We start from the raw sequence: 27,223 nt of genomic DNA on the forward strand, positions 1-27,223 counted from the left end.
CCCCTCTCTTTCATATTCCTTTTAAGACTTCTAGCGCTACTTGTGCTTTAATGCAAAAAGAGTTCTTCTGTGTTGGGAGTACAAGGACAGGAGCCAAGGGTTCTTACACATGTAGAAGCATTACATATTTTATACATTTGTAAGGCTAACAAACAATAGCAGCACTAGCAAAAGCTAAGCCCTTTTCCCTCTTGGGGAGGAGTCATTGGTAGATTCAGATAATTAACCCTGGATGAATCTCCTGCTAGGGTTCTCCTCATTGTTTCAAGGGAGACTTGAGGCAGCACAAAACCAGACTTCTTCTGATCTCAGCTGTTAAATGAAGCAGGTGTAATGTAAACATTCAGATGCCACTACTGCCCCTCTCCTTGTAGCAGCTACTATGCCACCACACATGCTATCACTTTGGAAAATAAAATGTCAGGTGTTAGGAAGTACTGAAGAAGAGGCCACCAATAATAAATTTTAGAATTGGGGATGGGTGTCAAGGTCAGCTCCGGCTGAAAAAAAAGCCCTGCATTCTACACACATTACAGATGTTTGGGATGAGGGTGCTCTGGCTAAAAGCAAGTGACTTGTCTAAGGTCACCTAATGAGTTTGAGGCAAAGATTAGATTTAACTGCAGAGTCTACAATGTAGACTTCTTCGGTCTGCAATGCTACCCCAGCTCTCATATCTGTGTGTACACACAGCCCTGCAATCCATCCGTTATGAGGAACTTGGGTGCAGATGTCTCCACAGCCAGTTTCAGTTCAGCCTTGTACATTGTGGTCCCCATTGTCCCAGTCAATTGGACACTTACAGCAGCTTGCCCAAGACAGTACTCAGATGCATTGTCAAATGTGTTGGCAGGGGGAACCCTAGAGCTAACAGAACATGGATGTTGTAGGTCAGAGGGGCTGAGATGTACATAGGAGAAATACAAATCTGTGTTATATCTGCCTCTGGCTATAGCAGACATTTTTATGAGCATTCCAGCAACCATAATGATGCATATCTGTATGCAGTTCTCTCCCTCCCTTTCCTATTCTGCTGCTTTCTTTATCATGTATGGTGTCTGACTAAAAAGGAAGTATGAATTATGTACAGCTGTCACTCTTCCTCTGTCTGGAATGCATCCCACCATTGCCCCTCCTAGTTTCTCCAGCTCAGAAACAGGCTGAAGCAGTTCTCAACAAGCTCGAGTGGTTGACTTTGCAAGCAAACAGCGCTTGGACCTTCACCTGACATACCCTCTTATAGCCTCCAATGCCTTAACCACCACCACAATCCAGCAACTGCCCACCAGCAGGCCTACATTTGAACTCCTGAATGCATGAAAAGGGAACTTTGGAATGTTGCACATGGGTGGAGAGAGGTACCCAAAAGTAAGAGGTAGGGGCCTCTCTGTCACTTGCCTACAGGTTACGACACCGTTGCAGGCCACCATCACAGAAAAAAAGCAAAGTTTTCTTCCCAAGTTAAAATTTGTAATATTCAGTGAATTGTATAATAACCTGTCCCAAGAGCTGCCAATGGAACCTCCACTCACAAAGGTGGTTGTTGCCATGGGGAAAGTGAGGTGAAGGTGTCACTTTTTGCTCAGGCTATTTCCAATGGAAAAAGAATTGGCACCAATGGGAGATTTTTTTCCTTATTATAAAGAAGTCGAAGGGGTTGCCATGTTAAGTCTCTTGCAGTGAAAACAATCAAATAATCTCAAGGCACCTTAAAGATGAGTAACATTTATAATGGCTTTTGTAGACTTAAGCTTGCCTCTTCAGATGCATTTAATGAAGTGGCCTTGGGTCAGTGGAAGCCTCTGCCACAATCACAAGACTCTTTGATTGTTTTTCATTGGGCATGGAATGCTGTTGGACGGGGCTGGGGGACAGGATGGGAAAGCCTGTGGGTGGGGAATTAAGTCAAGTATTTCAAAGAGCATGGCTGGTTGCCTAGAACACTGAAGGAGGAGCACTCCATACTGCAACATTTTGTTCCAGGTCCAAAACATTTTCTGGCCATTTAATGGTGCCCACTAAATCCTTGTGGAATGCCTCAAGGAAAGAAACAAAGAGTTGGAAATACATTGTTTTGTTACACTGAAAAGAGGGAGGAAAATGAGATCACATGAAAATGGAATGCAATATATACAGACTGTGAGAACTGCATTAAAATTTTAAATCAGGCATAGGCAAACTCGGCTCTCCAAGACCAGTGGTCAGGGATGATGGGAATTATAGTCTCAAAACATATGGAGGGCGGAGTTTGCCTATGCCTGTTTTAAATGAATCTAAAATAACAACAGTGACAATTCAACAAGTAGTGTTAATGATATACAAACATGCTAGCATTGGTAAGTCAATTATCCACCTACATGTGTTAAGACTACATTCAGGCACAGATGATAGAAATGAATTTCTGGATGTTAAGCACACCAAATTGGTTATATTTCTCAGTTTAAAAAACCCAGAAGTTTGGCTATGTGTTCATTCTGCAGAGCTTCCAAACATTTTAAAAAACCCAGTAATAAAGCAAAAGCTTCATATAAAAGGGCATGGCTTTGATGTGAAAAAATGAGCTGTTTGCCACTTATTATCTGGGTTTTTTAAAAAATTGACTAGAGGTGTGCTTTTGTACAGGCATTGCAAGGCAAGGGAGCGTTCAGTCTATAAAGGCTAAGGGAAGACGGCAACAAAGCCAATCAGCCCAAGAAGCAGACACTTGAAAAAAGAAGTAGCAGACTCAGAATAATGATCGCTCTGACCAGGGCGAGGCCCCGCTGTTGCAGGAGGAGAGGCGGCAGCACGCACATGAGGCAGCACACAATGAAAAGAGTCACAGCAGGAGGGACGATCATAATCTGTCCTAAAAGCAATTTTTAAAAAGGGACTGCCAATTTTATTTTGCCATTGCAAAGATCTGAAGATTGCTGAGGAAAGACTTGTGTGGTAAAAATGTAAGTGCCTATTATTAACTTTTATATATTCCACATCTCTAAAATTGTGCTAGATTACGAAGTAACCAGAGGCATATGTGCTGAAGAAGAAAAACGCCACCATGAATAACAAGGTGCCATATTTGAACAAAGGGAGAAGGCCAGGAGAGTTCACTTCCCTTTGTCCATATGAGCCCCCTAGGGTAGCTTTTTGCCAACCTGGTGTCCTCCGTATGATGTTGGGACCACAACTCCCATCAGCCCCAGCCGGCACAGCTGGGAGTTGGAGTCTGACAAAATCTGGAGGCTGCCAGATTGGCACAGGCTGCCCTAGGATGAGGCACGTTTTGGCCATTGTTATTCAGTAGCTTCTTGCCTGTGAAATTTGATAGGCATGGCTGGGAGAGCTGGCAGGATGTTCCAGCTCTGATTACAGTCATGCCTCTTCTACTGCACCTCTCATCATCTCCCCTGCAGCAGCTTCTACCCCACTTTGCTCAGCCCCTTCTCCTGTCTCTATCACTGTTGCCACCACCGCCAGGCTTCAAGGTTTCTACAGATGCATACAACATCTGCTCTCACTTCCCTAGGGCAGGCACACCATGGTTAGACTGTGCTTCTCCCTAAATAGATTGGATCAGCTCTAGAGAGTGCCAGTGCCACCTTCTACCTGAAGGAGGGGAAGAGATGGGAAAGGGCAGAGGAGGGGAGGGGAGAGAAACCACCCCCAGTTACCCTACATCTTCTGCACCAGAATCAGGGCACCTCAACTCCATCACTTATGAGAGGAGGGAAGAGGATGTTTTGCAGGACTTCGACTTTCCATTCTGGGTATGGTAAAATTTGCAATAGCTCATTCAGACCTGTAGGATCGGTGTAACTGAGGGCACATCTGTGCTCAAGTTACAAAGATCCTATAGATCTGGATGAGACCCTGCAAATTTCACCATACCCAGATTGGATGTCTAAGATCACTTCAGTTTACTGTGTCCACAAGAATTGCATATGCACCCTGCACCTTGTTTTAAGGTACTTCTGTTTGATGCTATTGTTTCTCAAACCTGCTCCACACTGATTGGGGTCCTTAAGCTGTCCCTAATTTGTCTCTAGCCAAGGTGTGAGCACCTTTTAATGTGAACACACCCTTACAGCACAAGTTTAACCAGGTTTACTCAGAAGGAAGTCCCAATGATTTGAATGGGATTCACCTGCAGGTGTGTACGCTCTGAATGGCGGCTTTCCTTCTCTTGGATATAAGACCACATCACATGGTAAAGCATGTGTGTCATTCAAGCTGTGAAAAGCAAGTTTTCAGAAGCCTCAGCACAATATTCCAACCACTAGGAAGTTACATTGTTGACCTAAATTAACTCCCCACCACACAAAATAAAGCTGCTCCTATTGGATTTCTGCCTGTTCTGCAGCTCTTAAAGACACACCACTCTGTCAGGCTCAGGGCAGTGACTAAAAGCACATGATGAAGAAGCCTTGTCTGGATACAGGAACCAGTGTCCGCCATCTTGAATATCTATTTTAGGTCCAACAGAATCCTAACAAAGGGAGGGTGGAATGGAGGACTTTGGCGGTATAATTCCTCAAACTCAAAATCGAAGTGTTTCATGCCTTCATTGAATTAACAAGGTTTCAAACCTGTTTAGGACCAATGGTTTGCACTGAGCCATGTAGGATTGTGGGAATACAGGCAGGAACTGGGACCTCCTTTCAGGTAGGCCCATCCTTCTCCTGTCAGCCCAAAGGACAGCATTGCATAGGACAGGACAGACATACCAGTGCAGGGTGTGGGACTAGACTCCACAATTAGAACTAGAGTGACAGATCAAAGGGTGGGTGCAGTCATCAAGAAAGTGAGCTCCAGGTGTGTCCAAGAGCTTCCTACCCTCTGGTGTTCTATCATTAATCTCAGTGTAGTTCAAAGGCTATATGGTAACGCCATCCAGTGTTGTGGATCTGCCACTATTCAGCAATCTCATATTGCAGAGATAGTAATCTCTGAGTATTGCAGAGATAGTTAAGCAGGTTAGCTGCTAATTGCACCTTTGATTCCAGGAACTGTTCTTGTTCCCATTTCACGGGATGTCAAACAATGACAAGACTGAAACTAGCTCATGAGGAAGAAACCATTGAGACCAGCACCAAATGTAACCCAAGGTCTTAACTGAACACTTCCATCCCGCTCTTCACTGAAGCACTGCCAAGGTTGGAGAACAGTAAACGGTGCCTTTGACTTTACATACGGGATCCACCACCACCCTCTGATGAAGCAGGGGTGGCTAACCTGTGACCCTCCAGGCATTGCTGGACTCTAACCCCATCAGCATGGCCAATGGTCAGGGATGATGGGAGCTGTAGTCCAGCAACACCTGGAAGGCCACAGGTTCTCCAGGTGTATACAATGCACCTGTCTCTGCGTAGATACACTATATACTGAGAAGTTAAATTATTACTATTGGTGCACATGGTTCTACTCTGCACAATTTAATCCTCACAACATCCCTACGAGTTAGATTAGGCTAAGAGACTGTGATTTGCCTTAAGCTGCCCAGTGAGCTCTATGATTGAGTGGAGGTTTAAACTCTGGCCTCCCAGTTGCATTTAGCTGCATTTTGACATAGGTAATGGACTGATAATTATTTCCAACTAGTAAAATACACCGAGGCCATTGAGGCAGAATCACAAGAAACGTAAGAAAGAAAATACCAAACTAAGACCCTGATGTTGGGAAAGATTGAGGGCACAAGGAGAAGGGGACGACAGATGGCTGGACAGTGTTCTCAAAGCTACCAGCATGAGTTTTACCAAACTGCGGGAGGCAGTGGAAGACAGGAGTACCTGGCGTGCTCTGGTCCATGGGGTCACGAAGAGTCGGACACGACTGAACGACTAAACAACAAAGTCTCAGGTTCTTGTGAGAAACTTTCTACCTCTATTGTTTAGCCAGCACCTGAAGAGGAAACAGTCTGACTCTGCAAGCAAAGGAAACTTTGTACCGTACTGGAACCCTGCCCTGGCGTTTGTGGCAGCATTTACATGAATGGAATACGTCAACCTGATAGGGGGTCATAAATTACAAGCAACCTCTCCTAATCTCTGGATATGCAATCTAGGTCTCCAACTGCAGAGGTGAAAAACAAGCAGTAGGAGCAGCACTAAAATATGTCCAACTTCCATGTAAAGAGACCCACTTGGTTCCTTCCAAAACACTTTTGTGGGCGTGGCAGAGGAGAGCCTAGTAATTAAATGCAGCATAATTGTCACTGGTGCCATCAAGGAAACTGGAAGGATTTCAAGACTATAATTCTACTGAAGAGAAGTGACATCTCCCCATCTCCAACAGAGGCCTTCTGTTAGCTTCTCGACTAGCAGGCATTACAGCAGCGCAAGCGTCTTTAGTGGTACTGTGGGTGGTGAAAACTGCATCAGATGAATTTTTGCCTGTCACACAGCTGTTGTAGGTGCAGCACCTTTCTCAGGATGACTCAGGAAATGCAGAGTGTGAACCCTGCTGTTGAAAGATGCTTGCTCCATCTCTCCTCTAACTCAATATGGGGAAATGGATAATTATCAGTAGAGCATGGAAAGCTCAAGTTCAAATCCATATCCTGCTCAGCCATCAAGCTCACTGGGGCTGCCAGTGAGCTACTCCTATGCACCTGGGTGTAAATCCCACGACACTGAGGACTCATCCACAACTTCCCTTTGTCCCATAATAACTGAGTAGCTAGGACAGAGTGGCAAATAAAACCAACAGTGTTAACATTTAAGCAATCCCTCCTGCTTCCTCAACATAGTGCTAGGTTTTGATCGGGGCTGAGGAACCGGTGGCTCCCTAGATGCTGCTGGACTCCAGCTGCCATGATTCCTGATCATTGGTCATGCTGACTGGGGCAGATGGGAGTTGGGAGTCTGCTGGGCCACACATTCCCTAGCCCTGCTGTACATTAATTGTGTGGATGGGAGAATTAAAAAAGGTGCACCTACTATTGTCCCTGACAGTATTATGCCTTAAGGGGCAGCTTGGGAAAGGTGAGGGTGGTTTATTCCCTCAGGTTAAGCTAGTTATTTAAGTGAGACAATTGTCCACAGAACCAGGGTTGCTTCCCTGTGTGGTGCAGTGGTTAGTGTGTTGGATGAGGACCTGGGAGGGCAGAGTTCAAATCACCACTCAGCCATGAAGCTCACTGTCTAACCACAGGCCAGTCACTATCTCTCAGCCTAACCTACCCCACAGGGTTGTTGCGAGGTAAAATGGGGAAGATGAGAACCACACCACCCACCTTGAGATCCTTGGCTGGAATATAAATGTAAAATAAACAACATAAAAGCTGTGAAGTAGTAGTCCAAACTAGGTTGGTAAGGTTAGCATAATGTTACCATAAGCATAGTGGCTCCAGGAAGAATGATTGTTTTGCAGACAGCAGCAGGAGGCAAAGAACTAGTAGAAATTACTTGCATAGTAAACAGCTGGAGAAACCGAGAGCAGTTTAAGTGCAAGGTATGGGGGATATTTGACTGAATCTCATGTTTGATTAAATCTATGGGGCACGGCAAATTGCTGGAGAGGAGAATTCTTCTGCTATCTCACTTAGTCATTCTCAGTTCTGACTAACCTTTGTCTGGCCTGCGTATCTTGAGTGTGACCCAGACTAAACCTTTGAGAAGGTCCACGCCACCTTCCCAGAGAGTAAGCTGTCTTGGTAACACAGCCCTATTATTATCATAAAAACTATTGGCGACAGTTTCTCCTTCTGTCTACGATAGTTAGCATAGAAACCTATGACACTGGCTGGCTGACTAAGCCCGCAACCAACCCAACAAGGGCATATTCCTGGTTGAAGCATCTGAATCAACAACACAGCTGGGCTAACTCCTCCACTGCACTTTTTTGCCCGGTGCCATTTTATCACACGGTTTGATTAATGCAGCTGCACCACCAGAGTTAGAAGAGTTCGCACAACAAACAGGAGAGAGGGTTAGGAGTGGTGAGCTTTGAGCTGGGAGGCCCTGAAGTTCCCATCTCACCTCACCCTTGAACTCCCCAGGGGTGGCCTCCACTAAGCAACTGTTTTCTCAGCCTAATGAGAGTAGCAACGCTGACTTACCTCGCCAGAACACTGCAACAATTTCCTAGATAATGGGTGGCATCCAACTAACTTTTACTCACAGCAGACCTACTGGAATCAATGAGCCTGAGTCACGTGCATTCGTTTCTGTGGGTCTACTCTGAGTCAAACGTAGTTCAATACCGACCCTTCACAGTTCCCACACAATCGACCCAAAGGTTTCTCTCTACCACCTGTCGCCCCTCTGCAGCGAACAACCTGTGCCCAGTTTCATTTCTCCCCTCGCCTACCTTTCAGCTCCGCGTAGTCCAGCATTGCTCCGTTGGTCCTGGGGGTCGAGTGGCTCTTCTGCAGCATCCTCATGCGGACCTGCTCCTGCACCCGGGCGCTCTTGAACCCCTCGGCGGCGTCGGGGGCCTCGCTCTTCCTGTCCAGCTGCTTGTCCGAGGGCAGCGCCAAGGAGCACACGCCATCCTCCGGCTGCAGAGCCGACAAGAAGAAGTTATTTTCCTGCATGCTGGCTGCTGGGCCAGGAGCGCACATGAAAAACAGCCCGGCTCTTCCTCCGGGTCAACCCGCCCCTTCCCCGCGCCTGCCAGGAACTCTGTGTGGGCTGAGGGGAAGTTCCTCGCGAGGGCTTGGAGCAGCCCTTCCGCTCCTCCTGCGCCCTCTTCTCTGCGCCCAAATGGCGCTTTGACGCGCCAGGTAAGTTGCGCGCTTATTCACAGGTGAGTCTGTCGGGCCCGCCCTCTGACTTCCTTAGTTAGTATACAAAAAAAAAAAAGTTCCTTCATTCAGGGAGCGCGCCCACACATACACCCGCCTCCTCCTCCTCCACGCCATCCCCGGTCTTCTTGCAAGCGTCGTTTGGTTTCCTGGGACTTTCCTTTCCTTCTCTGCGCTGGTGGTGACACACCTACGTGATTCCACCCCTCTCTCTCCCTAGCAACTGAGATCAGCCGGGAGGCAGAGCAGCAGGTCGGCCGCTTCCACCTTAAGCAGGTGAGGCGTTGGGCAAAGCGGTGCCTTTAAGGTGGAATTCCAAAGATGCACGAACTGGCCTGGCCTTGGCCCTGCCCTGCCCCACACCTCGCCCTCAGCTGTGTAAACTGGCAAAAGCGGTTATGGGTGCGGTGCCTCCAGGGTTCTTGAAGGGTGTGCGTTTGTGTGCCTAGAGATAGAGGGCTGTAGGCCGTGGTGCCATCCCGCTCGCCTCTCTTTTTGTTACACCTTCTCCATTCCGCGAAACAAAGCTCCCCCGGTTCTGGCAGAGCCCCGTGTCAACAAAAGTGCAGCAAAACAAGGGGCGAACACGCCTCGGCCGAACCCAGCTTTGTTCCCTCCCAGCTTGTGAAGCAACTTAACAGCCTGTACATTCCAAACACTGAGCTGCTGCCTTGGGAGCTGAGCGGGAGAAGGGATAGAGGCAGGCCAAAGTCCAGCAGCTCAATCCAGGCTCCTCCTCCTCCTGCTCACCCAGAGTCCCAGGAGGTACCTCTAGAGCATGCAGAGTGTGAGGCTCAGCTACACAGGCACATTCTGTGCCATGGCTGCAGCCAGGGAGAGACAGTGGGTGAGCAAGTCATGCCAGCTGTGGCCTTTCCTCCCCCGTCAATTTCTTCACCAGAGTATATAGGTAGCTGCCTTATACAGAGTCAGACCACTGGTCCATCTAGCTCAGTATTGTCTACACTGACTGGCAGCAGCTCTCCAGGGTTCTGGGCAAGTCTTCCCGGTCCTACCTGGAGATCAAAACTAGGACTTTCTTTGTAAAGGCAGATGCTGTACCACTGAGCTTCGACATTGCTGACTGGCGGAGGTGGTGGCTGGGCTGGAAGGAATGTGGCAGGGGTTCCCCATTCACCACTCGGGGTCATAGATCACTGCTGAATCATACAGTTCCAGGGCTGCTCACCCTACCATTAGGCAGGGTGTGGCACCTGCTTCAGGCAGCTAATTTAAGGTGTCGTCAAACGGCACCAAGTCGCCAGTTCCTTAAATTATTACTATTATAATATTTTTACTCTCAGGGAGAGGCATTTGGTGATTTTATGTCTCAGGTGCAAAAACAATGTAGTTAGTCTTGGACGCTGTGTGCCTTTGCGAGGAGACACCATTTGCTGCAAAATACATTTGGACTAGCCTTGTAGACTGCAATACTAATGAAGGGGGAAGAGCCATTTCCTTGCTTCTTAGGAGGGTATACAGCACTTGCTCAGTGTTGGAAGACTTTGGGGGGAAGCAAGTGTAGAGAGAAACAACGCCATTGTGACAGAAATTGTCTTCTACGCTGGGCAGAATCCTAAAACTGCACACACACTGCTCTCATCACTGTCCCACTGTGGCCTTGCCATCTGCCAAATCCCAGTATGTCCTTCATACAAATCCATGTACCCTTCCATAACCACCTCATGATGGGTTCTTGATTCCTGTTCTTCCCACCATTAGGTTGCTACTTCTTGCCCTACAACTCCAAGCCCACTAGACTCTTTCCTTACCCCTCTACTACTGTTGCTGGGATTCTTTTTCTGTTACTGGACCTGTTCGCCCTGTCTACCACCTGTATAGCATTACGTCTGTTCCCTTCTACTTTAACGGGATAGCAAGTGAAATAGATGCAGACTGTGACTGTGCTCACAAGGGAAAGTCTTGTCCATTCCTCAAAACTGTTGAACTCTTAAGAAAGAAGATGCCCAACTCTTTAAAAAAGAATGCTCTATAGACCTTAGCAGTACACAGAATATACCATGTGAGAGCAAATGGGCCTAAGTATAGCCCATACATTTACTCTCTGTATATGCCAGTCAGTCAAGGTAATTGGTCATTGCTAGCATCAGTACTTCCATAGGCTTGGTAGACTTGAAAAAGACTTTCGGCTTATTATTACAGCCTTTTAATGGGCTAGATCAGGCTTAGGCAAACTTGGCCCTCCAGATGTTTTGGGACTACAATTTCCATCATCCCTGACCACTGGTCCTGTTAGCTATGGATCATGGGAGTTGTAGTCCCAAAACATCTGGAGGGCCAAGTTTGCCTATGCTTGGGCTAGATGCACCAGGAACTAAAGAGACTGCCTTTATTTTGCATATGAATGACAGCAAGTGCAGTGAGACATTCGGACATGAGGATGGCCCAAATGCTAACAATACTATCTGACTACCAGTTAATAGAAACAAACCATTCACTCTCCTCTTGCACAGTCCTCAGCTGGCTTATTTATCTCTCAGGGAAGCAGCATATTCCTCTTGTAAGTACGCCTGCCTTGAGGCTTGCAGGGGACAATAATCAAGACACACAGCGTTCCATATGATGGTTTTCCCTTGGGTGGTCTCTCACCAAATAATAATTAACTAGCGTTTGTGAAGCTCTGTCAAATGTCCAGATGAAAGACTCTCTGGACGTGTGTAGCATTAATCATTGTAATAGCTCAGCCCAGCCCAGCTTAGCTTTTAAAATTCTGCACAGCCCAGCATAGGCGATGCTGAGTTTCCAGCTAATAAATGCTCTGTGACTAAAGTATGAATAATCCTCTGAGTTAAAAAAGCACTCCCAAATTAAGGAGACCTCATTAAGAAGAAGTGTCCCTCTGTTAACTAGTGGGAAACTGAGGCACGCAATGTGGAGCAATTCATCAGTCGGAAGCGGAGCAAGGATTAATACTCAGCAGTTCCCAGGACTGTGCTAAAGGCTAATTGGGCATTTCCCTTCTTACGCACTTTCATGAGAACATTAATTGCCACTGATATCCCTATTGATGTTCAGCAGCAACAATGCCCCAGGTAGAGGAATCTGGGGGAGGGGCAGGAGTGTATACTTTTATTATTTCTTATGATGTTTGGCCAAGAAGATTATTCATGCTAGAAGTTCAAAATTCCTGACAGTTGTCAGATTTTTGGGGAACTAGTGATACAGGCTTTTTAACAGCCTGAGGGCTAACAGTGTACCTACCTCACTGACCTGGAGTAAAGGAATCCTGAAAAAGGATTTAGAAATATGGTCAAACCCGAAGCTATCACTGCTAGGCCGAATTGCTGCGATAAAAATGAATGTATTGCCAAGGATGCTGTTTTTGTTTCAAACATTGCAAATTTTAGATAAAATGGAGTGTTTCAAGAAGTGGCAGAGAGATGTATCTAGATTTGTCTGGCAGGGCAAGAAGCCTCGAATAAAATTTAAGATATTAACTGATGCTAAAGAAAGAGGTGGATTTGCCCTGCCAGACTTAAAACTTTATTATGAATCAGCCGCTTTTTGCTGGCTGAGAGAATGGATGCTTCTTGAAAACACTGACGTGCTGGATTTAGAAGGTTTCAACAATGTATTTGGGTGGCATGCATATCTGTGGTACGACAAGGTTAAAGCACATAAAGCGTTTAAAAACCATATTGTCAGAAAAGCACTGTTCAATGTTTGGATAAGATATAAGGACTTGCTTGAAAATAAAACCCCAAGGTGGTTGTCACCAATGGAAGCAAAGGCTCAGAAAAAGCTCAATATGGAGGCCAAATGGCCGAAATATTGGGAAATTTTGGAACAAGAGGGAGACAGATTAAAACTGCAGAGTTTTGAAAAATTAAAAAATAGAGTGCGAGATTGGCTTCATTATTACCAGATAATGGAGGCATATAACTTGGACAAAAAAATTGGCTTCCAGGTGGAAAAATCAAAATTGGAGACAGAATTGTTAGAATCCAAAATTAAGAACTTGTCAAGAATGTATAACTTGCTGTTGAAATGGAATACTCAGGATGAAACGGTGAAATCTGCTATGATTAAATGGGCACAAGATGTTGGACATAATATTATGATGGCTGACTGGGAACAGTTATGGACCACAGGTATGAAGTTCACGGCATGCAATGCCTTAAGAGAAAATATAATGAAAATGATCTATAGGTGGTACATGACACCAGTCAAGCTTGCAAAAATCTACCATTTGCCCAATAATAAATGTTGGAAATGTAAAGAGACTGAAGGTACATTCTTTCACCTTTGGTGGACATGCCCAAGGATTAAGACTTTCTGGGAGATGATCTATAATGAAATGAAAAAGGTATTTAAATATACCTTTCTGAAGAAACCAGAGGCCTTTCTCCTGGGCATGGTCGGCCAATTGGTGCCAAAGAAGGATAGAACTTTCTTTATGTATGCCACAACAGCAGCAAGAATACTTACTGCAAAGTATTGGAAGACACAAGATCTACCCACCCGGGAAGAATGGCAGATGAAGGTGATGGACTACATGGAACTGGCGGAAATGACTGGCAGAATCCGAGACCAGGGAGAAGAGTCGGTGGAGGAAGATTGGAAGAAATTTAAAGACTATTTACAGAAACATTGTAAAATTAATGAATGTTAGAAGGATGTTGGAATGATGTTATATGGCTTTAGCAGAAATGTTATAAAGGATTTGGGAAAAACTGACTGTTAATTGGTGAAAGGAGGGAAAGTAAAGTTACATTATATTAAGATAAGTTACAGGACAAAAAATTGAAAAGATGGAAAGGATTTGCTGAAACAGATAATCGAACTAGAATACAAAAAAGGGAGGTGTGAGGAGGTCAAGGAAATAAGCTAATGAAAGATAAGTTATGGGAAGATTTGCTGTATTTTTCTTTGTATTTTTTAATGGATTTTATTTTTCTGGTTTTTTTTCTCACCCTTTTTTCTTTCCTTATTGTGATGTGTTGTATTGTTTTTTGTTTTTTGTTTAAAATGGTGTTTTTTTACTTTTTCTTTCTGTAACCTTTAAAACTTTAATAAATATTATTTATATATAAAAAAAGGAATCCTATGAAGTAATTTGCTTTTGACCGGTCACAAAAAATTGACATGGGGAGAAGTTGTTTCTCATAGACGGTCATCCTAGGGGGACCTCTGCATGAGCATCCCTGAGTCGGCAACCTGTGGCCCTCCAAATACTGCTGAACTACAATTCCCATCATCCCTGACCACTGACTGAGAGTGATGGGAGTTGGACTCCAGTAACATCTGAAGGGCCGCAGGTTGCTTACCCTTGCATATATCAAGGCTTAATCTCAGAGTATAAATTTCATCTGTGACTCATGTCAGGCTGTTTCCAAACAAAACCCAATTGTGGTGTCGTCATGTCCCGATTCAGGGTACCTTACAAATCCAAGCTACACACAGATTGTGATGATCCTTGTGATGGTTTTCCCCGATCAATTGGTGGACCAGGGCCTCACTGGATCAGTGGAGGCATACAGTCCAACTTGTATTGGGCCACCTTTTCCACACTTCTGACTTAACACTGTAGCACTGAACAAGCCACCAGGGAAGGTGCCTTGAGGACATTTCCCCAACACCTTCTGGGGAGACAGAGCAGAACGGGCCCAACCTGAAGCAGTGAATTTTAGTAAAGTGGCAGAAAATCCATATTGTGGCCTTTGCTCTTTTCCTTTGCTGATGAAATCTCCAAGATAGCATCAGGAAGCAGGAGGTGTGTGGGGGGGTCAAGGGTGGGTCATCTGGATAGAGATGGGCCTGGACTTATCCTTCAGATGTCAGCTGGCTGCCAGACAAAAGATACTTCTGGATGTGATTTTGGGCACAAAGGAAATACAAGGATGGCATTGTCTCTCTATCTAGCTATCTAGCTATCTCTCCCCACTTCCCATTGTGTGAATACTTCAGTATGAACTTTCCTTTATGTACTGATGCTCTTGACATTAGAGAAAGTGAGTCTGCCAGCCTTTAAATGAAGTATAAAGCCAGACAGCCTTCCTCAACTTGGTGCCCTCTCCATATATTACTGGACTACAACTCCCATCTACCCCAATCAGGGATAATGGGAGCTGTAGTCCAACACTTCTGAAGGGCACCAAGCTGGGGAAGGTTGAAACAAAGAATCTTGTGGCAGCTTAAAGACTAACACTATGGCATAAGCTTTCAAGGAGTTAGTCTACTTTACCAGACACATGAATTAAGACAATGTCTGTGCAAGGCCATTTTGTGTAATGTATCATTGAAAATGTATCATTGAAAATGAAAATGAGGAGGTGCTGTTGTTTTTCTGTAACCTATTGCTGCCATTCCTCTTCCTGTTTGTAATGCCAAACCAGAATTCCTGGAAAATGTAACTCAGCCGAACTAATTAGAGTCTGTACTAATTAGTGTGAGGGCATAGTGGTATAGGCACTAATTTGGTTTGTGCCACTGGCACTGATCCTGCTAGTCCATTTGGGTTAGCAACAATCAGCACAGGGATCACCATCAGTCCTGGAATCATTGCACCTGAAACTCATGAAACTCTTGATCTGAGAGTGCCCTTAGTAAGCGAAAGACATCTTTCTCACAATTAATCTGCACAAGTGCTTCACAATGTGCATCTTCCTGGTTATTGCTCTACCCCACCCCTCACTCATATACTGATTTGGTCTAGCCCGTCTATCTACCTAACTAATTTCTTCTGGAAAATGTAATTTCTGACTTTGTGTGCTACCATGGCTGTTGAATAGTCTCGTCACAAGTTCTCTCCCCCCTCCCAATTTTTTATATTTTGCACAGCAAAGCAAAAATCTGTTTTCTCGGAAGCTTCACATGTTGTATTGCACAACACAGCATTATTATAGAAAATCCTGCAATCTCAAGAGTCACCCAAAGTAAAACTGTCATGAGAACTGGCCCTTTCACAGAGAAGGTGCTCCATCCCTACCCTAATAATCCCTTACCTGACTTTAGTATCAGACACAGAGACTGCATGACCGTTAACCCCATGCACAAGGGAGGCCACTGATATTTTACATATCTCTACAATAGGAGAAGTTCTCATATAATTGGAAACTGTTCCCACAGTTTGAGCTGTGCAGCGCACACAGGCATTCTCAGATATTCAATTGCACTATTCTAGTTTCTGCCTGCAAGGAACCATTTTCATTTTGACTTTTCTGCCAAAAACCTTTTCTGCACATCTGCTATGGAATCTTGTGTGTTCCGGAGCAGAAATCCAGAGCATCAGGCCTAGCAGCCAAATGTCGCCCTCCAGCCCATCTCACCCTTCAGCCACACCCACTCTCCAGCCATATCCCTTCTCCCTAGGTCACAGCTCTCACCAGCCTTGCTTAATACCCTCCTTGAGTGTTTCTGCCTGGCTGGAATGTCTCCTTGATCTCTGGACACTTTCAGGCTGTCATTAATTTCAGGCAGCATTCAATCACGTTTCAACAAATTCAGCTTGCACAATTAAAGTGAATTAGAGCTCTTGCGCGACAAACTTACCTTCCCCCCACAACAAAACCCAGACATTTTGCAATAAGGAAAGCTGACCTCCCTGCATACTTCCTGCAAACTAATTAGGATGAATGTTCAATACACAGGTCATCTGAATGTGACTTGTGATAATTACTGTTGGATGGAGGAGTGTGTGTGTGTGTGTGTGTGTGTGTGTGGAAGCTAGCCTACTGTAGAAATTGCATCTCTGCTGCCCAGTATGTTGATGATGGATTTGCACAAGCTGTTGTCATGAAGAATTCCATATTTTTATATACATGGGGCTCCTCAAAATGCACTAAGGGTTGGTTTCTGCTTTTCAGTGGGATGGCCCAGAAATGACCTCTTTCAATATGTCCATGCACAGATAGCATCAAACATACCATACAACGCTGACATCTGTGTAGCAAAGGTACATGCAAAATAAATCAACCTGTATCTTGCTCTTAGCTGATGAAAGAGAACTGCAGGGCAGCCCCGGACAACTGGTTAAACTGGAGACATTGAGACAAGCAGCCAGACCCTCCACATAAAAGTGCCCATGCCACCATAAGTCAATGGCAACTTCTTGAAACCCACCTGCCAGCTTTTCCAGCTGCTGTGGTTTAAGTTCCCTCTCGACTCAAATTTCTCTCCCACAGTCAGTCACAAAAGCACTGAAATCTACCCTTGCACAGCAATCAATAAACTTTTGTCCCCACCTAAGGACCAAATCAGCCTTGTCATGAAAGGGAAAGAAAAGGAGGGAAAGCGTGAGAGCTGCTTCCAATGAAAAGCTGTGAAACGTCAGCAACAGAGAAGGCTTAAAAATAAAAAGTGCCAAAAAATAAAAATAAATATTACCAGGAGGTAACTGAAGCTGCAGGTGGAAGAAGTTTTGAACAAATATTATGCATGTTGAGGACTGGTTGTTAAATGTTTTTATAGCACTTACAACATATAAAGTAAGTTTTAGCTAGATCGTGTTCACAAGGAATCAGGAAAGTAGGTAATGAATGAGATGCTTCGACTGTGTACACATTACCGGCTTAAAATGCATCTAGGTATAAAAGATCCTTTCCTAAAAACCCAGAAGCTTTTCAAAAAACAAGTGAGTCTGTTGATGTATGCGACCACAGCTGCGCAGATTTTACTTGCACAAAAGTGGAGAACAGACGTAGTTCCAACAAAAGAGGAGTGGCATCATAAACTGCTGGAATACGTGGAACTAGTGGGCATGACTAATAGAATAAGAAACAGAGATGAAAAAGAACTTGAAGAGGATTGGATGCTATATATAGAATATATGAAAAATTATTATAATAAGACAACCTAGCAGGATGAGCATAATTCAGCAGCATAAGATATAACATGAGATAAAGAGAAGGAGAGAGGAAAATTTGGAAGAACAAAAAGATGAGATAGGTTGGGAACAGAGGAAACCAGGGAAGGAGTGGAAGGAGAGAACATAGATCAGGGACAGAGAACCTTTGACTGTGAAGAAACTGTTCAACTCAACTCTTATCACCATGCTGGCCAGGGCTGATGGGAGTCCAGCAGGATCTGGAAGGTCACAACTCCCATCAGCCCTGGCCAGAATGGTCAATGGTCAGGGATGATAGGTGTTGTAGTCCAGCAACATCTGCAGCTTGGGCTATAACATCAAAAATATGTGTATAGCTCCATGTAGTGCCGATGCATGTCCTTTTAAATATTCACATCATAATGATGGAGTGAGCTGTAAGGGCAGTCTACAGGGTCTGCACAATTATTTGCTACCTACAAAACCAGTAGCCGCATACTACCACTCACCCCCTACCTCAGTAATGCTGAATTTGAGGTGATGGGCCCATTCTCTGTGGCATACTAAGAGCTCCAACACTTGCTGGAAGACCAGTGCAACTCCAAAGGTTCTTCCTCGCTCATTAAGGGCAGGATGATGTAACAGCTGAAGCAGGCGTGAGCCAACTGCTTTACTGCCTGAGGTATGATGTCTGTAGGATCAAGCTGCCTGGCAAGTTAATGTAGCCCTATCTCATCAACTATCTGATATGCAGCTGTAATAAGCAAGTCCTAATCTCTCAATCACGTGTGTAAATTAAAGGAATGGTGTCGACCCACCTCTGCAAACTGCTTTGAGACCTGCAGATGAAAGTTGCCAGATACAGGGAGAGAGTTATTAGTTTTGTTATTTCTCCCTATCTTGCTCTGTGCACTTTACTCCACCTCAGCTTCTAGCCTAACTCTGCTGTCTATTCCATTCATCCATCACTCTGATTATCACTGCTTCATTTCCTCATAAACAATGTACGCTGACTATCCAGCCACTTCAAATCCTTCCAGAGAAGAATTTTAATCAAACCTTCCTTACACATTGATTTCTTCTGTCATAAGCTCTTTGGAGCATGAATCTTAACGACCTTGCACAGTTAATCAAGTGCATACTGTGCTATCGACATCTACCCAATATGCCATTAAGAAGATGCTTTTGACTGAATATATCCTCGCGACTGGCTTAAGGCACGGATATGAGACAAAGGTGTACTGTTCTGAGACCCATGCTTCCCAGGGTTATATGATGGGGTCAAGCTGCAGGGACAGTGATAACTAGCAAAAAAACCCAAAACAAATGTAACTTGATTCAGTGATGACTGCCTGAGTTTTATAGGTAGCCTCCTGGAGGTGGAGGAACTGCAGCTACTGAGTTGTTTCCAGGGCTTACACCCATCAGGAAGTGAATGCAGATCTCTGTACTGAGTCCCGGGAGCACAGCATCTCCCCTTATTTCATGAATCGCCACTCATGCCCAGAGAAATCAGAGGCGGAAAATGAGTTCTGCAAGCCCAAATAGTAGTTTAATTCCATCCCGGTTGCCAGGTGAATGCAATATTGCTTATAATAAGCGGATCTCCTTTATGTTTTGTTCCAGAATATAGCAGCTTTGCACATAATGCTTTCTTCACATTTCAGGAACTATTGCTTGTCCTCCCCGCCCCCAGATTTCTTTATGTGATCACCAGGCATCATCACAAGTAAGTTGTCCCTAGCAGCAAATCTTTTGCATTTACTCCTGTATTTAGACTTGTGGAGGAAAATATAGACAACAACTTTATAAAACACTAGAACATGTAATGTAATCATATGCTCTTTACTTTGAAAAGTTCCTTCCATTTCTTAATTTCGCCTGAACAGATGGTTTAGTAGATATTTGAAATGATATAGGCCTGCTTCGAACATTACTTTATAAGACACAGAAGATTTTTTACTCTTACCACATAAGATACAACCTATCATTTTGTAGGGAAATAAATCTTGAGAGTCCCATGGACTGCAAGAAGATCAAACCTAGCCATTCTTAAGAAAATCAGCCCTGAGTGCTCACTGGAAGGACAGATCCTGAAGCTGAGGCTCCAATACTTTGGCCACCTCATGAGAAGAGAAGACTCCCTGGAAAAGACCCTGATGTTGGGAAAGATGGAGGGCACAAGGAGAAGGGGACGACAGAGGACGAGACGGTTGGATAGTGTTCTTGAAGCTACCAGCATGAGTTTGACCAAACTGTGGGAGGCAGTGGAAGACAGGAGTGCCTGGCGTGCTCTGGTCCATGGGGTCATGAAGAGTCAGACACGACTAAACGACTAAACAAGAACAATATATTGTGCATCCGTTTCCCAGAAAATTTGAACATGAAACAAAACTCCAGCACCTCATTAGATTGCGAATGACTTTGTCAGAGAGTAGATGTATGAGTAAACTTATGGGGCGTTTACCTGGATCTTCAGGTACACTCAAGTCTTAAGGAACTAATCCCAAAAGAAGCTCTCATTTTTATTGCTTAGATCAGTTGTTCTCAAATGGTGTGGCGTGCTGGGAAGATTCAAGAACAATCAAAGAAACATTTAAATATTTCAATGTAGTACAGTTGAGTAGTGTAGCATAGAGTATCAATATAATATTTTTATGGATAGATATGTGTATGAAACAGGGATTTTCAACTCTGACAAATGTGAAAGACCAGAAAAGAGAAGGGCTTTTTGGTGTCGATGAGGATATGAGAGTTTGTCTGTCTCAAATTAGACCTAATATAAATGAGATTACCTGACAAAAGTAAGCTCATACCTTTCACTGAGTTTGTATACATACTACATATATAAGAGGCTCGTTTATATTTTGGGAGTAGCTGCATTGTTTTATTCTTTTTGAATGTCTCATGATCATATTATAAAGTAGCTGTGTTTCTGTGTAATAAATCAAGCACTGTATTCCCCCCCCCCATGTATTTCTTATCAATAACAACTTCAGCATGGTGCAAGCAGATTTTTATTCTGAAAGTTTGGCCCAGAGAGAAAAGTTTGAGAACCACTGGGTTAGATGGTAGCAAATAAAACTGTCTTAACTGACCAGCAATAGTTGTTGTCATAGGTTACAAAACAAATGAAATATGTAAAGCATTTATTTATTTTTTCTCCATTGCTATCATGGAGCCACTCAGAAATTTTGATAATGAGGGAATAAAGGAGGCAGGAAGGCTAGGCCTATGATCAAATGCCTTCCTCTGCAGGATAGAAAACCTCACACAGGAACTCATATGCCTCTGTTCAAATTGTCCCGAGCTCCTTGTCTTTTAATTTTTATATAATTGTTTCCCAGTGAAGTTGACAGCCCTTTCCCCCATACATATATGTTTACTCCACAAAAATCCTTGGACAAAAATGTGCTTTTATTCTTCAGATTAATCCCTAAATAAATGCCAACAGCTGCACACATCCTTGAGCAGATAGTTAATCCTCAAGGAAAATAATTGACAAGGCTGCCTCTGGGATATCCCAGAGCTCCTCTACTGAAACACTTCTTGAAATGCTTAACTGAGAGCCACCATTCTGGTTTGCTTCTTTTTTGAGGTCTACCATATTTTCTCATACGAGGGCAGCCATTTTGAAGTCATTGTATAACTTACAAATTAAAAGTCATCTTCTTCTGGCATGTAGAAATATTGTTAGGAGTTTTGAGGGGAGGAAGTAGGCTGTATGTAAGATTCTTCTAGTGTTAAAATATGAGTCAGGCTAGCTTTCTGTGTTGAGGTGATAGCCTGGGCGATGGGCCATTAAGGGAAACAAATGAAAGGGGCTCTGTGTGAGATGGCACATGGGTGGTGCCCTCAACTCAGAGATAGTTAGAAGGACAAAGCCAGAAGGGTCAGCAGTAGGTAGGGCCAAACCCATCACCCATTCTCCATATCTAGGCAAGTCACACAAACTCTTGTGTGTGAGAGAAGGATGAAAGGAATCTGCCTTTTTTCAGGGAGAGATGGTGGAATAAAGCAGTAGTGAGGCAGTAAGGAAAGGAGGAGCTCTGTGTTCTGAACATCTTTTCTAGTTCTCACTTTGTTTGACAGACTCACTCCTTCACACACAGTTCCGTGCTCCAGGTGAGCAAAACAAAATAGCTTGTGCTGAGAGAAAAGCGACTGCCTGCCAAATAAAGGGCGAGTTTGACAGTTTTAGTAGAAAGCAGGCAACACGTTTGTGTCTCTTATCCTGGCCTAGCTCTTACAAGGCCTACGATGGGGTGTGCGTGTAACTCTAGTCTCAGCCTCCCCCTCAGGAGAGGGTGGTGGCGTGAGTTGGCCTGGTGGAGGAAAACCGTCACAGCACAAGTCAGCACTTGCCCGGTATTGCTTGCTGCTGCTGCTGCTGGAAACAGACATTACTATCCCAGCTGCCTTGACTGTCTGGTAATCAACTGGATTCCTCCTCAGGTGAAAAAGCAAGGGCCGAACCAGATACATTTGTTCTGAAATGTGCACTTGCTGGTTTGGCTATAGAGCAGGAAGGTATCTACTTTTATCCCTAAATGGACCATGGGGGGCAATGGGAGCAAAAACTGCCTCCTCCCCAGCTTTGCTGTCCTGCATTCACCTGCTGGAAGATCACCCCCACCCTACCCCAATAATACCCCAGTAATTTCCTTGGTATTGCAGCTGGGCTAGGGGTGGAATTAAAGCAACATAGCACAGAGAAGGAAGGCAGAGGAGAGGGCAGTTTTCCCCCTGCTGTCAGCAAGCTCAGTTTAGTGATAAAGGCAGAGCACCCACTTTCACTTTATAGTCAAATAGAAGAGCATGTGTTTAGCAAACACCCTGCATCTGAGCTTGGCTCTGATTCACATCACTGGCTCCCCACAGCTCAGGGATCTCTTCCAGCACTACCTGGCCATGTTTTCCTTTGTAGGAAACACACAGTGTGTATGTAAAGTGCATTGAATCCCCAAACCATTCTCCTCCGGTGTGGCTTGGAGGCAGCAGCAGATTGACTAATAAAACAGGCAGGACTGAATTTAAATGCCAGCTCTGCCCTCCAATGTGAAATGCAGCCAACTTGGGCAATTTCTAAAGTATGCTACCTTTCCATGTGCAAGTTAGGTCTCGCATACAAAGCCTGTGGTTGACCACACCCAGCCACAGGCCTGGGAACCCCCCTCTAGCCATCCCAATATCTGTGTATACACTCCTAATTGCTCTGCGTTCAGTGTGCTGCCACTGCTGGTTTGGGTGTACATACAATGTTCTCCACAATCCATATCTGTCCTGTTGTTTCTTGGCCAATACTGTGTTCTGATGCATTGAGAAAAAGAACAACTTAGATGCTTTTCTAGTTAATAATGTGTACATCCTAAGAAAACTGATAGCTGAAAAGCAGTAGGTGGCTGCCTAGGAAACACAGACCAGTATTCTTAGTGGTGTGAGTAGTATGATTCTCTTGCTACTACTGTTGGGCTTGTAGCCTCGTCCAACCTCCATTAACCACAGCCATTTAGAACTCTCCTTTCCAAGTTTATCTGTGCCTCACCTTTAACATTAATATAGAACTACTATATATTTTGGGAAATGGTTTGTCTGTTCTCTATGCACTTGAACACCTCTTAAGATATTGTAACCAAATTTTTCATGATGGTTCTTGAAATCAAGAAGCAGGTTTTTGTCTGTTTGGGAAAAAATAGATGCCTTTCAAAATTGCAGTCAACCTTTCAACCACCGATTTCAAAACTTCACTGGGGTTTCCTTTGGTTTCATTTCTTAGATTTCCTGAGCAATGTTGGGCACTTGACACTAGTACTCTTCTGTGAAGAACTCCAGAAAGAAAATCCCATACTTTGCCCAGACTACAGAGAAAATTGTGCTGATTGTACCATTGACCAACTTTCCCCATAGGGGATGGGAGAGGTCAATGTGGTAATGATAGCAACTATTTCATTTACTTTATTGAGGAACACTTATAAACTAATTGCCATGATAATAAATCTCAAAGCTGTGTGCAACATAAAACATAAAAATGTAATAAAACCATTATTATAAACCCTGTGTCACTAGCACAACACCCAAACTCATGAGCTACAGGACCAAGTATTAAATTGTGCAGCAGCAGCAGCAGCAGCAGCAGCAGTAGCACACTTAGAATGTGAGTGCAGAGGAAGATTCTGTCCACAGGAGACCTAAAAATGGGTCTGCCATGCCCCCACAGAACTATGGTGTGAGAGAGAGGTCTGCTTCCATCACCAAAGGGGATATGCACCTCCCTACTCTGCTGCTTTAATTCTTCCTGCTCCCGGCCCATCTCTGATAGAAGATTACATCAACATTTACAACACATTACAACACATTACAACACACATAAATAAAAGTTGAATGTTCAAAGTTTATAGCTTATCGCGGTACTTTCACTATACCACTGAACCTTATGAATACATACAACACACCTGCCATACCCATGTACCTTTGGCAGTGCTTATTCCGCAACTAGGGCAGTTGACTCCCCTTTTCCTTGTCATTCCTATTTCTTTAATGCTGTGTCTGCAGCAGTTCCTCCTCTTTTTTCCAGTACAGGAAAGATTCTGGCAGAAGCTGCTTCTGATTTAAATCTCCTCCCACTGTTAGCACCAGACCAGCTAGTTCTGCCTTGATCTCTACCAGCTTCTCAGCACCATCTATCCCCAGCTCCCTGATCTTCTTTTTCATACACACTATCCCTGGGTGACCTCATCATAGCCATTGTTTTTAGTACCACTTGTACTCAGATGACACCCATCTCTGCCTCCTCTGTAATTCAGTCCCACATCTCCAGCTTCCTCTCCAATATCTCTGCTTGTCAACATCTTAAACTCATTATGTCCAAGACTGACCACCTCATCCTTCCAAGCCCTCCTTTCCACTCATGCTTTCTTTATCCCTTGGCAATGTTATTACCCCACCCCCCATTGATCAGGCACATAGCTTTGACTTTATTATTGACTTCTCTCTCTCCCTTATTCCCCATATTGAGTCTGTGGTCAAGTCATGTCACTTCTCCCTTTATATCATTGTAAAAATGTGGCTCTTCCTCTTTGTCCTCTGAGCAAAGCTTCTGGTCCATGCCCTGATCATCTCTTGCTAGGCAGCTACAATCTTCTCCTCCTTGGTCTTCCATTGCTTCCTCTTAATCCCCTTGCATCTACCAGGCATTCTTCTGCCAAAATAATACACCTTTCTCATCATTCTGATCACATGAAATGCCTCCCTATAACCCTCCTTTGACTTCCTGTCCTAGAAAAAAAAAGCATAGCTCAGTGGTTGAGCATCTGTTTTGCATGGTTCCAGATTCAGTCCTGAAAATTTCCAGGTACAACTGGGAGGGACCCTGTCAGAAACAGTGGAGAGCTTCTGCCAGTCAGTGTGGATAATACTGGACTTCTTCGTGAGGAAGGGTGGGGTATTATTAATAATAACAATAATCTAGATGGACCAATTCATAAAGAAGGCTGATCGCCGAAGAATTGATGCTTTTGAATTATGGTGCTGGAGGAGACTCTTGAGAGTCCCATGGACTGCAAAAAGATCAAACCTATCCATTCTTCAGGAAATCAGCCCTGAGTGCTCACTGGAAGGACAGATCCTGAAGCTGAGGCTCCAATACTTTGGCCACCTCATGAGAAGAGAAGACTCCCTGGAAAAGACCCTGATGTTGGGAAAGATGGAGGGCACAAGGAGAAGGGGACGACAGAGGATGAGATGGTTGGACAGTGTTCTTGAAGCTACCAGCATAACTTTGACCAAACTGCGGGAGGCAGTGGAAGACAGGAGTGCCTGGCGTGCTCTGGTCCATGGGGTCACGAAGAGTTGGACACGACTAAATAACAACAACAGATGGACCAATTATCTGACTTGGTATAAGGCAGCTTTCAGTGCTATCAGTTCAACACAAATTATTATTACCCTTACTTTTGAAACCCTCCATCCCCTATCTCTCACATATACACCTGTACGTTTGTGATTTCCCCCCCTCTGTCCTGAGCCTTGTAAAGTTCTGTTCCCTGAAAAGACTCCACCCTTTCTCTCTTGCTGCCCCACATGCTTGAAATTACCTCCCAGAACTGCTGCAGGATGTCACTTCTCTTGATTCCTTCAAATCCCTTTCTTTGGCACCTTTGGTTCCATCTCCCATTTCTCATGCTCTGCTATAGGTCAGCCTTTGCCTAGGTGCATGCAATTGCATACTGCTTCTATGTTGATCCAGCCTCTATGTTCCTCCCCTTCATGTGTTGTTTTGACTGTGACCAATTTTAGATTGTAAGCTCTGCAGAACAGGGAGATGTCCTCTTCTACTGTGTAAAGTGTGTGTACCTTAGTGGTGCAATATAAACAACAAAAGCAATCATTTCCAGATGGATAGTTGTGTTAGACTTGCAAAAACAACAAGGCTGTTGTAAAAATTACTAGGAAGAATTTAAATGTGCTATATAAAAATAAATGCTAATGATGTTAGCACATGCGACTTAAATTGCCTTTGAACCTCTCTTGTGCTAGTTCTGTTAATGGCTGGTTATTGCTCATGAGAACAGAAGCTTTTGTGATTCAATTCAATTACAAACCTAACTAAGGCAAAAGCCGCTTTAAGCTTCATGTGTAAAATGCCCTGTTGGTGTATGCTCTAAAATGGCCTCTTGTAAACAACAAATATTTCCATCAACTGCCCTTGCATATTGCTTGCATGCTCAGAAATGTAAAATATCACATTATATTGATATAGTGTATGTGGGGTACATGCATTTCTGCACAGTTCTGAGCAGGATCTTTGTCACAAAGCTAGAAGTAGCACATCATGGGGGTTTTGAGGGGGATTGAATGTACTGCTTAACAACATCATTTCATAAGGCAAGTGACAATCATTTTTATAAACTACAAAGAGGGAAACAGGAAGTGCAGCTGCCTCCTAGAGGACGCATTGAGCAAAAAGTGCCAACCATGTCAAAGCCAGTCATGAATCAAATGGCTATGTTTGTTGAGCCTTCATCCTGATTTGTTTGCAGGGAGATTAGATTACTTTGATTGTTGAATGAGCATTCATTGTATCAAAGCAAGTGTTATTTCACACATTCTACCACATTGCCCCATCACTTTCCTCATCAGAAAAGTTCTCTCTTTTTTTTAAGGAAGTGGGTTTCTTGCACAAAAGCTCCCAATAAGCTGTAATTGCACAACCTGAATTTGCCAGTATATGATTGAATCACACCCCAAAATAGTGACAAATTAGAAGTGCCCATGATAACATTTCCATTTTTGGTTTCTATGGAAGCCGCCCAGAGTGGCTGGGGAGGCCCAGCCAGATGGGCAGGGTATAAATAATAAATTATTATTATAAGTCTAACTAACTCATCTTATTCTCCCTCCTTGACTACCTCTGAGGCCTCACTAGGAAGTGAAAAGAGGGACAGGAAAGAAGGAAGGAATAAAGAGAGAAGATGTAAATTATTTCAGAGCTAAGGAAGCCTCAAATGAAACATTACACATTAGAACATTGCATGGTGGGCATGTAAAAAGCTTAAAGAACATTGGGAAATGATTTATGAGATGAAAAAAATGTTTAAAACAACCTTCCCAAAAAGACCGGAGGCATTTCTGCTAGGAATTGTTCAGAGGTTTCCAGTTGCCAGAAAAACTTATTTATATACACAACAATGGTGGCTTGGATTTTGTTAGCCCCA

General features: G+C 44.1%; 1 protein-coding gene across 1 annotated transcript in view; it reads right to left on the minus strand.

Annotated features, from left to right (window-relative positions):
• PKP3 (plakophilin 3) overlaps positions 1-9,380 on the minus strand; it is a 43,473-nt gene extending 34,093 nt beyond the window's left edge. Inside the window, exon 1 of the mRNA XM_053396043.1 lies at positions 8,290-9,380. Coding sequence (XP_053252018.1) covers positions 8,290-8,542 — 253 coding nt within the window. The 5' untranslated portion in view covers positions 8,543-9,380. The remainder of the gene's footprint in view (positions 1-8,289) is intronic.
• Between the last annotated feature and the right edge of the window lie 17,843 nt (positions 9,381-27,223).

Source organism: Podarcis raffonei, chromosome 1 (assembly GCF_027172205.1).
Source record: "Podarcis raffonei isolate rPodRaf1 chromosome 1, rPodRaf1.pri, whole genome shotgun sequence".
NCBI classification, from domain to species: domain Eukaryota; kingdom Metazoa; phylum Chordata; class Lepidosauria; order Squamata; family Lacertidae; genus Podarcis; species Podarcis raffonei.